The sequence below is a fragment of the Protomyctophum bolini genome (genome assembly GCF_963924005.1).
Source record: "Protomyctophum bolini genome assembly, chromosome: 7".
NCBI lineage: Eukaryota > Metazoa > Chordata > Actinopteri > Myctophiformes > Myctophidae > Protomyctophum > Protomyctophum bolini.
In genome coordinates, this window is record NC_137868.1 from 19,706,811 (window position 1) to 19,722,809 (window position 15,999).

Genomic DNA, 15,999 nt, shown 5'->3' on the forward strand with positions numbered 1-15,999 from the left:
TTTTTTTTGAGTGTGCATCAAGCTTTTCTATTCTGTCAGATGTGTGACGATCTGTCACTGCAGTCCAGCTAACGCCTCAGCACAAAGACAGACCACCATGGAACTAAGCACTCGGCATGGTACAACAATGCACACGTATGCATGCGCGCGCACACACATGCACACACACACACACACACACACACACACACACAGAGAGAGACACAGAGACACACAGTTTGTGCTCCGAAACAAAAACCTTCCTTCTTACACTTACACAAAAACACTGTTTTTAAATCCCTATAATACTTAACTGAAAACTCTGGGTCGACAGTGCAAGCTCACAAGTATCGCGATGTGACACGTTGTGATCTCGTTGTAGACTGTAGATTGTTTTTGCTGTTCAGGAAAATGTGGAAACTCTTGGCCTTGTAATGGCATGCCCAAAAGTAGGAACGCCCGAGGAAACTCTTGGGGCTGTATTTTGCGTGTCTTAAGTACCAGGTCTTATTACTTAACTTAAGACCTGGAGGCGTAATCAATGCCATTTGGCTATTCTGAGTGGCCAAAGAGCATTGACCACGCCTCCAGGTCTTAAGTTAAGTAATAAGACCTGGTACTTAAGACACACAAAATACAGCCCTTGGCCTTGTAATGGCATGCCCAAAAGTAGGAACGGTTAAAAACACTGTCACCACGAGACCGATGTGACGACAGAGTGGGAAACGCTCCTATACAGTCATCTCTACACTACGGCATGCATGTATCATTGTACATAGTGTGGCCCATCTGCAGTTGTGTAGCCCGTGGGAGTGGTTCTGCTGTGTTGTAGACTGTGGGAGCGGTTCTGCTGTGTTGTAGACTGTGGGAGTGGTTCTGCTGTGTTGTAGACTGTGGGAGTGGTTCTGCTGTGTTGTAGACTGTGGGAGTGGTTCTGCTGCACTGTGGGAGCGGTTCTGCTGTGTTGTAGACTGTGGGAGCAGTTCTGCTGTGTTGTAGACTGTGGGAGTTGTTCTGCTGTGTTGTAGACTGTGGGAGCGGTTCTGCTGTGTTGTAGACTGTGGGAGTGGTTCTGCTGTGTTGTAGACTGTGGGAGTGGTTCTGCTGCACTGTGGGAGTGGTTCTGCTGTGTTGTAGACTGTGGGAGTGGTTCTGCTGCACTGTGGGAGTGGTTCTGCTGTGTTGTACACTGTGGGAGTGGTTCTGCTGTGTTGTAGACTGTGGGAGTGGTTCTGCTGTGTTGTAGACTGTGTGAGTGGTTCTGCTGTGTTGTAGACTGTGGGAGTGGTTCTGCTGTGTTGTAGACTGTGGGAGTGGTTCTGCTGTGTTGTAGACTGTGGGAGTGGTTCTGCTGTGTTGCATGCCCGGCCCGTTTCCCCTCTTAATTGCTTCATCATCAGCATGGAGGGGGAAAAAAGCGCTGACTGGAGTGGGAACTGTGGCCCACCCACCACGCACCCCCTCCAGAACAAAGGACAGCCATCAAGGGCCAGCTTTGCTTTCATCTCGTCTGCCTATACCAGAAAAAACACACACACACACACACACACACACACACACACACACACACACACACACACACACACACACACACACACACACACACACACACACACACACACACAGAGAGAAATGGGAGAGAGAGGGAGAGACATACTGTATATAGAGATGGAGTACAGAGAGTAGCAGAGAGTGTGTACAGGTGGCAGCTTATCCTCCCACTCACTCATGGCCATCCAGCGTTAAAAGCCTGTCAGTGTGAGGGCCAAACATTATGACTGTCAAGGGCCACAATGAAATCAACAATTAGCTATCCTGCCGCAATTTAGCTAAGTATACACGAACACTTGATTGTGCAGAGGGAGCCCGGCGTTGGCAGCTTCTAGCAGCTATGAAACCGAGAGCCATTTATCTGCCGCTCATCATCACTGTGCCGTCGCCATGAGTGACGCTGTGTGTGGGCTCTCTCTGTGGGCATGATGCTGTACTTTGAAATGCAAATGCTGCTACTATGACCTGTTGTGCCAACCATGTCAGAGACGGAGATGTGTTCCGTAGAGTGTTTCAGTGGCTCAACTGTGTTTAATGTTCAGGTGTTCACAAAGTTGTTTGATATCATAGCAGTGCCCGTACCCTGGGAGGGGTTAGCCAAAAGGGCCTTTCTGTGTGGAATTTGCATGTTCTCCCCGTGTCCCCTAGGGTAGGTACCCTCACAAAAGGGTACCTACCAGGCCAGCTGGCCAGCTGGGGTGCTTGATGCAGGGGAGAGGAACTATTTGGAATAACGTGTTCGTTCCACCCTCTACGTCCAACCGGGGAAACTCCCCCCTATCACGTGAAAAGAAGTGGCTTGGACTCCTCATGCAGTGAAGGAGGCATGATGTCAGTCCGTTGCTCTCCTCAGGTTGGCAGAGGGAGTGTAAGCGCCCAGAATAACATTAGATAATTGACAATGACACTGGGTGAAAAAAATCACACTCGTGTGAAGTGAGGTGCACTCTTATCATCATTCATCATCACATTCCGGCCAATCACTTTTGGCGTCCTCACTTTTCTGTTCTCACTTTTTAAGCCCTCAGCCAATCAAATCATCACTATGGGGTAGGCCTACACACAGACACACAAAGCTGGACGACCCTCAAAAAATTGGTTGCAAACATTGTGGAATAAAAATGTAAAAAGAAAAGAAAAGCTGTGGCTGTGGGTTGCAACTTGCAGCCAAGGTCCAGCTCTCGTGGGTGAAAACAAAACTTTCTCTTTGTCTATTACTTGTTAGCACAGAAGGGAACTGGTATGTTGATGGTATGTTAACCCAATACCCACCCTGACCAAATCAGACGTATATACATTTTAAGAAAATAGCTGCAATGTGTACCAGGGATGCAGTCTCCCAAGGGGTTCATGTGCATTTGAGCACTTTATCTCCATAAGATTGTAAGCAAAAGCTTCTAGTCTAAACTGTCTTATGTTTAGTTACTCCTGTGATGGATGGTGAGCGTTGCAGGCACCTCGGGCCGTCTTTGTGGACAGCACGCTCATCTGGCGGGAAGGGGGGGGGGGGGGGGGTGAGGGGGGCGAGAGGCAGGTCTTAATGTGGGCTGATTAGGAGCTTATAAGGCGCTGGCAACTCAAATAGAGCCATGGCACAGCAAACGTCAGCACTAACTCACCTTAGTCCATTAAGACCTGAGGACGCATCTGTGTCACCTTAGCTTTTAACCACTTTATTATTATTTTAATACTTTAGCTGTTGAAAAATAGCAGATCTACAAGCTGAGTGCCACGATACGAGCTTGTAAGTTGTAGATCTACTATCTCTTGAAAATTCATGAAAATGTGTGCAAATCTCTGAATATATATATATATATTCTTTCACAGCAAACGTTTTAAACTCGTATCTTTTCTTCTGGGGGCGTCTCTGGAAGAAAATATTTTCAGTATTTCAGTATGTAACATAGTTACATAATAGTAATACATAATAATTTGAGGCGAGCACCACTGACATAGAAACATAGGTTGTTCAGAAAACTGTCTAGATTTAGACGACATTTTGTAGAATCTGGTATCAGGTCTCAATGGGTTAGATTAGAAACCCGCGGCCCGGCCCGGTAACACCGACTGACACCTCCGAGCAGAGCCACATCACGGCACTGGCATTTCAATTTGCCGCCTCCTCCACCACCTCCTCCCTGGCCGCGCGCCGGACAACCCCCCCCCCCCCCCCACCGTGAGAACATCCATCTCCTTTATTCCCATCCGGGGTTTGATCTCCCACTTTATTCCTTCTCACACCTTTTTATAGCCACCGGACAGCATGATGTAAGTTTATTATGGAAGCAAGTCAACGAGTCAGAGCCCACAGCTTTGTGAGGTCTGATCCCCATTTGATGTGGCCTGTATTAACGGGCGCCGTCCGTCACACAGGGGGGACGTGGTTTGGAAGAACACAGAGGAGGTTATAACAGTTAATGATGGCAGAATCCAGCTCTATGGAAGGTCAAACTCTTATCTTATGTTCTCATTCTTTTTTCATTTTTGTCATACATTTTTATCCCACAATTTTTGCAACCCATTTTTTCATGCACTGTCAATTATCTAATGTAATCCTGGGCGCAACACTCCCTCTGCCAACCTGGGGAGAGCAACGGACTGACATCATGCTTCCTTTGCTGCATGAGGAGTCCAAGCCGTTTATTTTTTCACCTGACAGGGGGAGTAACAGTTTCCCCGGTTGGACGTAGCGCGTGGAAGGAACACTTATTCCAACCAGTTCCTTTCCCCTCCTTCAGGCGACCCGGCTGGCCAGGGGGAGACAGTATAGAGACCAGGATTACTACATGTTTTTTGTAAGGGTAACTACCCTCAACCGTCACTTTCAGGCAGTGAAGGTACCTGGTTCAGAGACAGTTGGCTTCTTGTATTGCTGTTTGTGTTTTTTGTTTTGTTTTTTAATCTAAAATCCACTCCCTCTTCATGTGACACAATACACAAGCACACACTTACAGTCTAACACTCACTTACACACGCGAGCATGCACACACACACACACACACACACACACACACACACACACACACACACACACACAGCCCTCTCTCTGATGCACAAAGCCAGAGTTGAGAGATACTGGCTGTAATGGGCTTTCTGGCCTGGCCTCAGGGCTCTGACCTCTATTTGGACGCCCAGAGAGCGAGATAAAGCCTTGTGATGAGGAAGCCATTAAAGCTATAAGGCCAGGTCACAGTGCCAGCGCCAGTCAACAGCACAACACGTACGTGTGTGTGTGTGTGTGTGTTATGTTTTCCATTTTCTTTGTCCTTCTTTATCATTCCAGAGTGTCGCACAGATGTAGTGAAAGCGTGGCGATTTTGGTTCAATGTCCTGAAAAGTAACAGTCATGGTCATAGGACAGGTATCCTGTGCATGTGTACATGCATGCGTAAGTGCATGCGCGTGCACGTGTTTGTGTGCTGTGTTGGTAGAGGTGTTTTACTGCATGTCGTAAAACAGAGGCAGAAGCCGTGGCGGCCGTCACACCCAGTTAACTACCAAAATTGAGCCGATAAGACATGAAAAAAAACACACTAGTGTTATTCTTCAAGAGCAGGTATTACTTCAGTGAGACGCATCACCCCCCCCCCCCCCCCCCCCCCCACACACACACACACACACACACACACACACACACACACACTCTGTTACTGTTGTTCTAGAACATGATCCTCCATGTCAGATGTGCTGCTCCTCTCTCACCCCCCTGACGCCCGCATATTTTAACCCATTTAGACCTTAGACCAGATTCAAATGTCTTCAGTCTACAGTTTAAAAAAAAAACCCTATGTTTCTATTAGAGATGTCCCGATACTGTATCGGTATCGGGAAAAGTATCGGATCGGCCCTTTTTTGTCATATCGGGTCATATCTGTATCAGTGAATATGTCAGTCTAACCACAGATCCAACACAGGGGTAAGGGGTTGACACTATGGCAGGTAAATAAAATATTGGGACATGTGGAGTTTGCTTTGGAGTTGCCCAAACTGCAAGTGCACATTTGAGTAAGGAGTCTGCTATAAATACAACATTCAGCGGAACCAGAAAACAACACGCCCTATATGATACTATCCTCTGCCCTTCCCTAACGCCCTCCTCCTCCTCGTCCACTCTCTCTATATCCTCAGGTCTCCTCCTCGTCCACTCTCTCTATATCCTCAGGTCTCCTCCTCGTCCACTCTCTCTATATCCTCAGGTCTCCTCCTCTCTCTCTCTCTCTCTCTCTCTCTCTCTAACCTCATGGTCTCCTCCTCTCTTTCTCTCTCTCTCTCTAATATCATGGTCTCCTCCTCCTCTCTCTCTCTCTCTCTCTCTAATAATCATGGTCTCCTCCTCTCTCTCTCTCTAACCTCATGGTCTCCTCCTCCCCCTGATAGATCCAGCGCTCCAGGAACAAGGAGATGAAGGAGATGTTCCCCGAGGGCTTCGGCATCCACCACGCGGGCATGCTGCGCTCGGACCGCAGCCTGATGGAGAGCATGTTCTCCCGGGGCTACCTCAAGGTGCTGGTGTGCACGGCCACGCTGGCCTGGGGCGTCAACCTGCCCGCCCACGCCGTCATCATCAAGGTTCGAACCTCGCTCCCGCCCGCTCAATTTGCCTTCCGTTTGCAATGTCTTGCAAGTCAGTGGTTGGTGCCAAAACGTTTTTAGCTCAAGACCCAAAAGACCAGTGGTTTTCCAGGTGGTCCCCAGCTAAACCTAAAGGACCCGTATAGATCTTTAACCCATTTTGGACTGAGGTCGATTAAAAAAAGGCTTCTAAATCCTAACATTTTTCTGAAAAACCTATGTTTCTATGTCAGTGGTGCTCAACCTTTTTCATGTCAATGACCCCCAGAATGATCTCTATTGGGCCACGGACCCCCATCTCAAAATATGTAGTTCCAGGGACCCCCCAGAAGCATATATTTTAGTTGAAAATGTTCGCTCTGAAATATATATTCAATGATTTGCGCCACATTGTAACGATTTTTCAATAGCTAAATTATAACATAATGTTTAAAACACCAGAAGGGGTTCCCGCCCAGAATGGGTTAACTCTTGAGAGTGTAAATTGGAACCCTTGCGACCCTTCCCCTTCCGGGTCCATTTGGTTTCATTTTACACTCTCAAGAGTTAAATTATGTTAAACATCTGCATTACTTAATATGGAATTGTGGACCAACCTTAGTGCGAGTGTTCCATGGCCCAAATAGATAATGGACCTTGATTTGAGGGTTGAAAACCACTGGATTATTATTATTATTGCCCACATACTAGTGAAAATAGCAGATCAACAGTACAAGCTCAGAACGCAAACACAATATGCCACGTTGTTCCTTTTAAACCTTTTTTTACATACTTAAATTATTTATGAAATATTGTGAATATTTTAAATATTTTTTAAATAATAGATATAGTATAGTCAGCATAATTGTAGATATAGGAAACAAGGAGATAATTCTAATTGGTCCGTGACCCAAATATGGATCCCGACCCACTGTTTGGGAACCAGTGGCTTTACCCTAGAACATTTGGTTTTGTCACAGGTATATTATTAGCCTACCCGATATTTTATATTATTCTGTATCAGAATTTGGTCAGCATCCATTGCAAGCATTAGTTTTGCACAAAAAACACTCCTTTGCCTAAAAATGCCCATAGCCGTCATCACAAATGTGATGAGGTCAGCACATTTGGGCACATTTGGGAAAGTTGCTATGGCCGAAAGGGGTATTTTTGTGCAAAACTCATGCTTGGAATGGATTCAGCATCATGAAAAGCCTCTAGTTTGACATGTCACATGTTACTTAAAGTAATCTTTGCCTTATATTGATTGATAATGGTACCCCAACTTTCAGCAGATGTCACAAAGTTTCCCAAGGGAGTTGGGTTGGAACAAATTTTGCCAGCAGAGTGTGGAATAGTTGTCTGGCTACACGAGACTAGTTTTCTCTAGGGTTAAGTAAGGCGTTTTTGTATCCTCACATTGCCTTCATTGTTCGTGATTTCTCATCATATTTACTAACAATATACACTGTTTGGTTGATGTCTCACGGGGGAGGACTGTGTCAGTTACTTTCCCTCTGACACAGGCTTTGCCTTCCCAGCCAAGAACCATGGCAAGAGGAGGGTGGGCTTTATAATCTGTATAATCCCTCCTCCCTCCATCCCTCTTGTTTCCACGGCAACATCAACAACAGGGCACTAGTGTTGACTATTGACGAAAAATGTCTGTCGACTACCGTTTTACACTGAGCAAAACTGAGGAAAAACTAAGCCACTAAATATATTGACAATTTCGTCAACAAATAAAAACTAGACTAAAATGTTAGTGAGAGACTAGTGGAGAAAAGATCCAGTAGAACTAAAAGTTGGTTTCGCACTCGGAAAATAGCTGATCTACAAGCTCACAACGCGTCACACTGCGACGTCACACTGCGAATAAAACTAGAACTAGACTAACACCAAAACATTTCACGTGACAAAAATATGACTTAAAACTAAATGAAAATGTATTAGAATATTTTTGAGGACCCCCTCAAGTCCTGTTGTCTATGTGTTGTGCCCGAGGACCCCCTCAAGTTCTGTTGTCTATGTGTTGTGCCCGAGGACCCCCTCAAGTTCTGTTGTCTATGTGTTGTGCCCGAGGACCCCCTCAGAAACGAGATGAAGCATCTCAAGGGCCTTATCACCAAATTATTTCCAAATACTATGACTGTATAAACTAAAACCAAAATATTTTTGCTGTCCAAATCAACCACAACACACATCAAACAAACTCAGGGCACTCAGATCTACGACGCCAAGCGTGGCTCCCTGGTGGACCTGGGCATCCTGGACGTGATGCAGATCTTCGGGCGCGCCGGGCGGCCGCAGTTCGACAAGCACGGCGAGGGCACCATCATCACCACGCACGACAAGCTGAGTCACTACCTGACGCTGCTGACGCAGCAGAACCCCATCGAGAGCCAGTTCCTCGACACCATGGCCGACAACCTCAACGCAGAGGTACGCACACACACACGCACTCGCGCACGCACACACACACTCATGCACATGAGTCATTCATAAAGGAATGATGCGTGGTCTTTCCTTACTAATCTTTAGTTAGATGCAATGGCCACAAGAATATAACCGTCCCCCAGGATATTTGGTGTCAACCTGCCTCACAGTTGTCCAGATTGTAGCACATTCTGCTGCTTAATCCGTTAAGACCCGAGGCCGATTCTAAAACAAACAGGTTTCTGAAATACTTATATATAAGTGGTTGTAAATGGTGCATTTATATAGTGCTTTTATCCAAAGCACTTTACATAGATCGTGCATTACATTCACTGACACACACACACACACACACACACACACACACACACACACACACACACACACCAGGAAACCATGCAAGGCACCAACCTGCACATCGGGAGCAATTAGGGATTCAACGTCTTGCTCAAGGACACTCCGTGTGGGGGAGCCCGGTTTCGAACCAGCTGCTCTACCGGCTACTCTACCACTTGAGCTAACTGCTGCCCCAAACCTATTTCATGTCAAGGACTGCCACAGTTATATGCATTTGGCCACCGAACCTCCATCTCAAATGATTTGTTCGAGGTACCCCCACAAGCAAATATTTGAGTTAAAGATTTGTTCTTAACTATTTAAAACAAATAGCAGATCTACAGGAAGAAGATCTGCTATTTTTGAATGGCCAAAGTATAAAATGAAATGTAAGGACACAGTGGCGTTCCCGGTTTGAATGGGTTAATGAAGCGACGCAGCACCAGAAAGGAAGCCAGCAGATGGTGTCTGGTTAGGCAGTGACAGAAGTGGTGGATGAAATACACACATTTGTTTTACTTTAAATAAAAAGTACAGTAGCAATGTAGAAATATGTCAATGATGCAATAGAAATGTGTGTGGGGAGGAATCAATTGGCATAACTACTAAATTGGGGAGAAATAGGCGGTCAATTGGTCAATTGGTAATTGGCTACTCTAAATAAAACAAAATTAAATAGATTATCCAACATTTAATTTAAAATGTTGTCTATTGTGTGAAAATAGCCGAAGTATAAAATATGCCTTAAGTGGTTGCTGTCGTTTTTGCATTGATCTAAATCTGCAACGTTACTAGTGACTAAAGATGTAAAATAATTGTGTTGTAGTGGAGTAAAAAGTACAATATTTACAATTTAGAGTATGAAGTTTAAAAAATGGAAATACTCAAGTAAAGTAAAAGTTCCCCAAATGTGTACTTGAGTACAGTAACATGTACTTGGCTACTTTCCACCAGTCTAGGCAGTGATTACCTCCCTGGTACCCTCCACCTCTGCTTATAGTGCACTGTGCAATCCAAAAAAAGAGCAGGTGAAATAAATTTGACTTAACGTTATAGCATTTAAGCAGATTTTTGGGTGTAACCTCTGCTATCCCACCGTGGATTTGAAAGAGCTGGAGAGAGTAGAGACCCCTGTTACTGAACAAACATTATAGCATTGCACTTTTAACCACTTACTCACACCCATACTCGTATGAATCTGCACTCGCTAGACATGGCCAAAGCATCTCCGGGGGTCCCCAGCCCAAAACGTTGAGAACCTCTGCTATAGAGGTTCTACTACCGAATCACAACAAGTTATAAGAAGACACTTTACACATAGAACAGGTCAAGTCCATGCACTTAAATTCCCCCATGGCCAAGTGCTTGGCGGTCACAGTGAAGGAAAAACCTCCCTTTAATGGGCAGAAATCTGGAGCAGAACCTGGTTTCTAGGTGGGTGGCCATCTGCCGTGACATAAGAGAAGCACATCATTTATGTATGTGTCCCCTGAACTACGACAAAACCAAGGTTGGCTTTTGAAGAAGAGTGTGCCAGTATTAAATAATTCACCATGTATTCAGTTTGCCTGTATTTGGGTTTTGTTTATTTGCATTATTGCCAGTTAAAGGAACACACTTACAGACGGGTAGTAAGTCAGTGTGGGCTTTAGAGGATGTTGTGCTAAGACCTAATGCTTAAGTCTGATTTACACTTTGTCGTATGGTGACGTCAGTAGCCTAATGGCTTTGTGGTTCAAGTGTCCACCCGGAGATCGGGACTCACGAGGACTGGAGTGCCCGATGCCTCCCTGCTTCGCACTCGGCATCAAGGGTTCGATTGGCGCTAGTGGCTCAGGTGGCAGTGGCTCGAAGTGTCCTTGAGCAAGACACTGAACGCCTTCCGATGAGCAGGTTGGTGCCTTGCATGGTTTCCTCTGCCATCAGCGTGTGTGAAATTCCGAGGACGAAATGCCACTTCATTCTTCTTTTTATTTTTGTATCAGCTAGGAGAGCTGATCAATGATCAGACTTTCCAGGTGTAGTGGCGAGATTGTGCCTTTAATGGCCTTTAATCTAAGCCAATGGGAGATGGGAGTTTCGTTTTCACAAGAAAAAGAAAAGCCTGGGCAAACGAGCCACATTTCCTGGTCTAGGAGTGGGAGTGAACTACGGTGCAGAGAGGGCGTCACTCCACATTTGGTGACGTCATAGTTCTCCTCTGTTTTCTACCGGATGGGGTGGGGTCAGGGGCGGGCGCTCAGAACGGTGAACCAATAGGATCCAACGCCAAGCCAAGCGGCACCCGCCACTCTAGTCCAGAAATCACACTGGCTGGGCCAGGCTAATGGGAGACTAGCCCTATACGCCCACTCTCCTCTCCCCCACCGCACCATGACTAGAGACTACAGAAAGCCCCACTAAGGTACAATATGCAAGAGAATGGAATGCAAGCTGATAATGATTTCTTGTTTATTCCCTGCGACATACTACCGTCATATCTGAGGTACTTGTACATCAAGCTGCCTCACACTAAGGAAACAGTAGATACTGTAGGCTCCTGGCATGATCCACATGGCTCGATTCTCATGGGCTTACATAATGATGATGGTGTTCCGGGCAGAAAATAGCCTATATACAAGCTCACAGCGCGTCGCATGGTGACTAAGTTGTGAGCTTGTAGATTGTCGGCTATTTTCGACGCGAGGCACCAGCAAGCAATGGCTTTTTGCAAAACAAAATGGCTTTTTGCACGTCAGCAATCTGCCAGCCTCTCCTGCCCAATGTGAATTTGCGGCTGAGCGTAGCTTTCACCGATGCTCTACAGCTCAACTACTGTGAGGCGGGTTTGGACGGAGGCCAGCAGACGGGGAGATGATGTCGTACATCAGGCGACATGACACCCTAAGCTGAGAGCTTCTTTTTCTCCTAATGATTACAGAGATCTGTGATTACAGAGCCAGTCACCACTAGAATCGATTAAACCCTAAAACCCTTTTGTTGTTTTTAATACTGTTGATGAATTGGTGGCTTGCTCTCAGATTCATTTTGACAAAGAGAGCCACCAGGTATGTCCATTGGAAATGTAAAACTAGGATAAAAAAATATATATATTTTTCACACTGACATCATTCCACACATTGTGCTGTTAAACATAATGATGTACGTTAGTTTTCCAATAGGAAATATTCAGTATTAGTTATCTATTAACATTAAGCAACATTAAATATGCAATGAAGGAAAATTATTATTCTTGATGCATACTTCCATCATTATTCACAACAATTCCTTTATTCCACTTGTGGGATTTCAAGTGAAGTAGCTTGCATTTCCTCAACTGTCCACAAGATGGTAGCAGAGACTGGTTGTCAGTGGTGGAAAGCAACTAAGTACATGCACTACAAGTAGTTAAATTAACATTGATTTTAATATAAATTGGGGTCCTAAAGATGGAAAGGCCTTTAAATGGGGGTCCAAGCCTCCAAGGGACTCCTTGAAATAAAATGATTGAGAATCAGTCACTGCTAGAGCCGTTAACATCTTCTCTAATGGGGGTCCCTGGCATATCTTTTCAAATAGGGGTCCACGGGCTAATAAGTCAATTTGGGGGTCCTTTACATGAAAAGGTTTGCTCTGGGGACCGTCACCAATGTAATGTCTCCTCCCGTCTGTCTGTCCAGGTTTCTCTGGGGACCGTGACCAATGTAATGTCTCCTCCCTGCTGTCTGTCCAGGTTTCTCTGGGGACCGTCACCAATGTAATGTCTCCTCCCTGCTGTCTGTCCAGGTTTCTCTGGGGACCGTCACCAATGTAATGTCTCCTCCCTGCTGTCTGTCCAGGTTGCTCTGGGGACCGTCACCAATGTAATGTCTCCTCCCTGCTGTCTGTCCAGGACAGGTTGCTCTGGGGACCGTCACCAATGTAATGTCTATTGTCTCCTCCCTGCTGTCTGTCCAGGTTGCTCTGGGGACCGTCACCAACGTGGAAGAGGCAGTGAAGTGGCTGAGTTACACCTACCTGTACGTGCGCATGAGGGCCAACCCCCTGGTCTACGGCCTCAACCACAACGCCTACCAGGTAGGACTCCTTCTCGTGTGTGTGTGTGTGTGTGTGTGTACACACACACACACACACACACACTAAATTAAGTTTAGTTTAGTCTTAACACGTTTAATTTCCATAGGTAATGCAACAAGCAAGAAAATAACCATAGCTTATTTCACCTAGCCTTTTACAAAACAAAGAAAAGATTGAATAGAGAATAGAAAAATAGAGAGAGAGAGAGAGAGAGAGAGAGAGAGAGAGAAAGAGAAAAAAAGAAGCAAAGTACAAACAAGGACAAGACACTTTGCTGTATGTAAAGTAAAAACTGCTGAAAGCTGAAAGTCTAAAATCCTTGGTGCGTGTTCCAGATGGACCCCGGCTTGGAGCTGTACCGCAGGGATCTGGTGGTGCAGGCTGCCAGGAAGCTGGACAAGGCCCGGATGATCCGCTATGAGGAACGCACCGGATACTTCTCCTCCACAGACCTGGGCCGCACCGCTAGCCACTTCTACATCAAGTACAACACTATAGAGGTACTACATCACTGCTACATGAAATACTACACCATAGGGGTACTAACTACATCACTGCTACATGAAATACTACACCATAGGGGTACTAACTACATCACTGCTACATGAAATACTACACCATAGGGGCACTAACTACATCACTGCTACATGAAATACTACACCATAGGGGCACTAACTACATCACTGCTACATGAAATACTACACCATAGGGGTACTAACTACATCACTGCTACATGAAATACTACACCATAGGGGTACTAACTACATCACTGCATGCTACTTCAAATACTACACCATAGGGGTACTAACTACATCACTGCTACATGAAATACTACACCATAGGGGTACTAACTACATCACTGCATGCTACTTCAAATACTACACCATAGGGGTACTAACTACATCACTGCTACATGAAATACTACACCATAGGGGTACTAACTACATCACTGCTACATGAAATACTACACCATAGGGGTACTAACTGCATCACTGCTACATGAAATACTACACCATAGGGGTACTAACTACATCACTGCTACATGAAATACTACACCATAGGGGTACTAACTACATCACTGCTACATGAAATACTACACCATAGGGGTACTAACTACATCACTGCTACATGAAATACTACACCATAGGGGTACTAACTACATCACTGCTACATGAAATACTACACCATAGGGGTACTAACTACATCACTGATGCTACTTCAAATACTACACCATAGGGGTACTAACTACATCACTGCTACAGTACATGAAATACAACACCATTGTACTACTACAAGGCTTCCCAGACTTCTCAGGCCACGACCCCCCCCCCCCCCCCAAATAATCCCCCTCCCTGACAAGAATTTGGAATTTTATAGGCATTATATTTAGTTTGACTCGATTCACAGATAAATATTGTGAGAATAGCCAAAGTACAAGCTCACAGCGCCTCTCACTGCAAAGGGGTTCTGAGCTTGTAGATCAGCTATTTTCACAATGTTTCCCTCTTTCTTTCTTAATTTGCAATTGGTATTTAAAAGATCTTGAAAGTAATTCAATTGTTACTTTAGAGTTGTGCAGATACCGTGTATACACTTGTTGGAGTGAGAAAATACAGTTGCACATCTGGGGACCCGCCAAAATAATTTGGGGAACCAGCCTGGGCGTCCTGACCCCCAGTTTGGGAACCAGTGAACTAAAGCACTCCCAAACGTTTTAACCTGACTCCGCCAGCGGGTGGCAGCAGTGAGTTCCTCCTCCTGCTCCCATCTGCCCATCTGGTCCCTCTCGGGCAGAGACAATGTGATGAGAGATATGTGGCCATGTGCGGCCGCTAGAGGCGGGATCAACGCCATACTGATGACGTATTGAAGTGTGCAAACTTCAATACGTAAAAAATAAAAAGCTTGAGAGAGAATCAGGTTAAAACGTTTTAGCCTGTGACCCAAAAGAGATATTTGATGTCTCCGCGGGACCCAAACTAGTGAAAATAGATATACATGCTTGCAATGCTTCGTGCCATGTTGTGAGCTTGTATATCGTCTATTTTCACTACTACTACTACTACTACTTGTTTTCTAATTTATGGAATTTCTTTGAAATCAATGTTTTTTTTAAATGTTTTTAAATGTTTTTGGAAAAAAAAGAAAGAGACCCATAAAGGTTTGTCTGCGACCTGCAAACGGCTCCCGACTCACTGTGTGAACCAGTGATCTATAGTAGGCTACTGTAATACAACAACATAGTATATCTCCACTGGACAGCTACACTTTAACAAATGGATGCTTTGCTGTGCCAACAGTACCTTACAACTAAGTAGAGTGCTTGTTGTTTACAGCCCACTCCTTCAGATTATGATGTGTTAGGATAGATAACCACACCAGACTATACTTCACACATCTCATACACTCTTGTTCTTTTATCTACTACTGCAGCATTGTTTAGTTGGCCTCGGCGTTGCTGCCATGGCGATGGCCTCATAAGGTCATGTTGCATTCTGTGTCTTGTTGCCGTAATCATGAATGCTTTCTGTAAGGCATCTATTGTTCCATGTGATGTGATAACTTGGGACACAGCCGTAATATAAACCGCTGACTTTAAGTAATGACTGCAGATAGCAGGGATCGGATAATAATCCTTATCGTTTATTGTGATGTTCTGTATCTCTATGCCAAAAAATAGTGGATCTACAAGCTTGTAGATTTGCTTATGTTCCCCACAGAATATATATAGATGCTGCATTGTACAAAAGTGGCATTTTAAGAGTATTACGCATATTTTGATTATTGTAATAATTGCAATCATTTTGGCCGCAATAATTGTGACATGAAACATCGACCTGTCTTTCTCTTTTTGGAATCTTACTGCACTCTGAATGGGCTCAGAATAATATGCACAGAATAACTGTGCTGCTTCTCTACGTCCTTCTCAGGTGTTACCCATGATACTAATTGGCTCTGTTTAATTTACTGTGCAGTGGTTCTCTCAAATTTTTAAATTTCAAGGACCCCCTACAAATGGAACCAAATGGACCCTTACGGGTCCATTTGGTTCCATTTGTACACTCTCAGAGTTACACACCCGTAAGGGGC

The 15,999-nt window shown here is 45.0% G+C and overlaps 1 protein-coding gene across 1 annotated transcript in view; it reads left to right on the plus strand.

The window, feature by feature from the left end:
- ascc3 (activating signal cointegrator 1 complex subunit 3) overlaps positions 1 to 15,999 on the plus strand; it is a 187,845-nt gene that overhangs the window by 103,518 nt on the left and 68,328 nt on the right. Inside the window, exons 15-18 of the mRNA XM_080767693.1 lie at positions 5,908 to 6,099; positions 8,299 to 8,523; positions 12,790 to 12,909; positions 13,245 to 13,409. Coding sequence (XP_080623819.1) covers positions 5,908 to 6,099; positions 8,299 to 8,523; positions 12,790 to 12,909; positions 13,245 to 13,409 — 702 coding nt within the window. The remainder of the gene's footprint in view (positions 1 to 5,907; positions 6,100 to 8,298; positions 8,524 to 12,789; positions 12,910 to 13,244; positions 13,410 to 15,999) is intronic.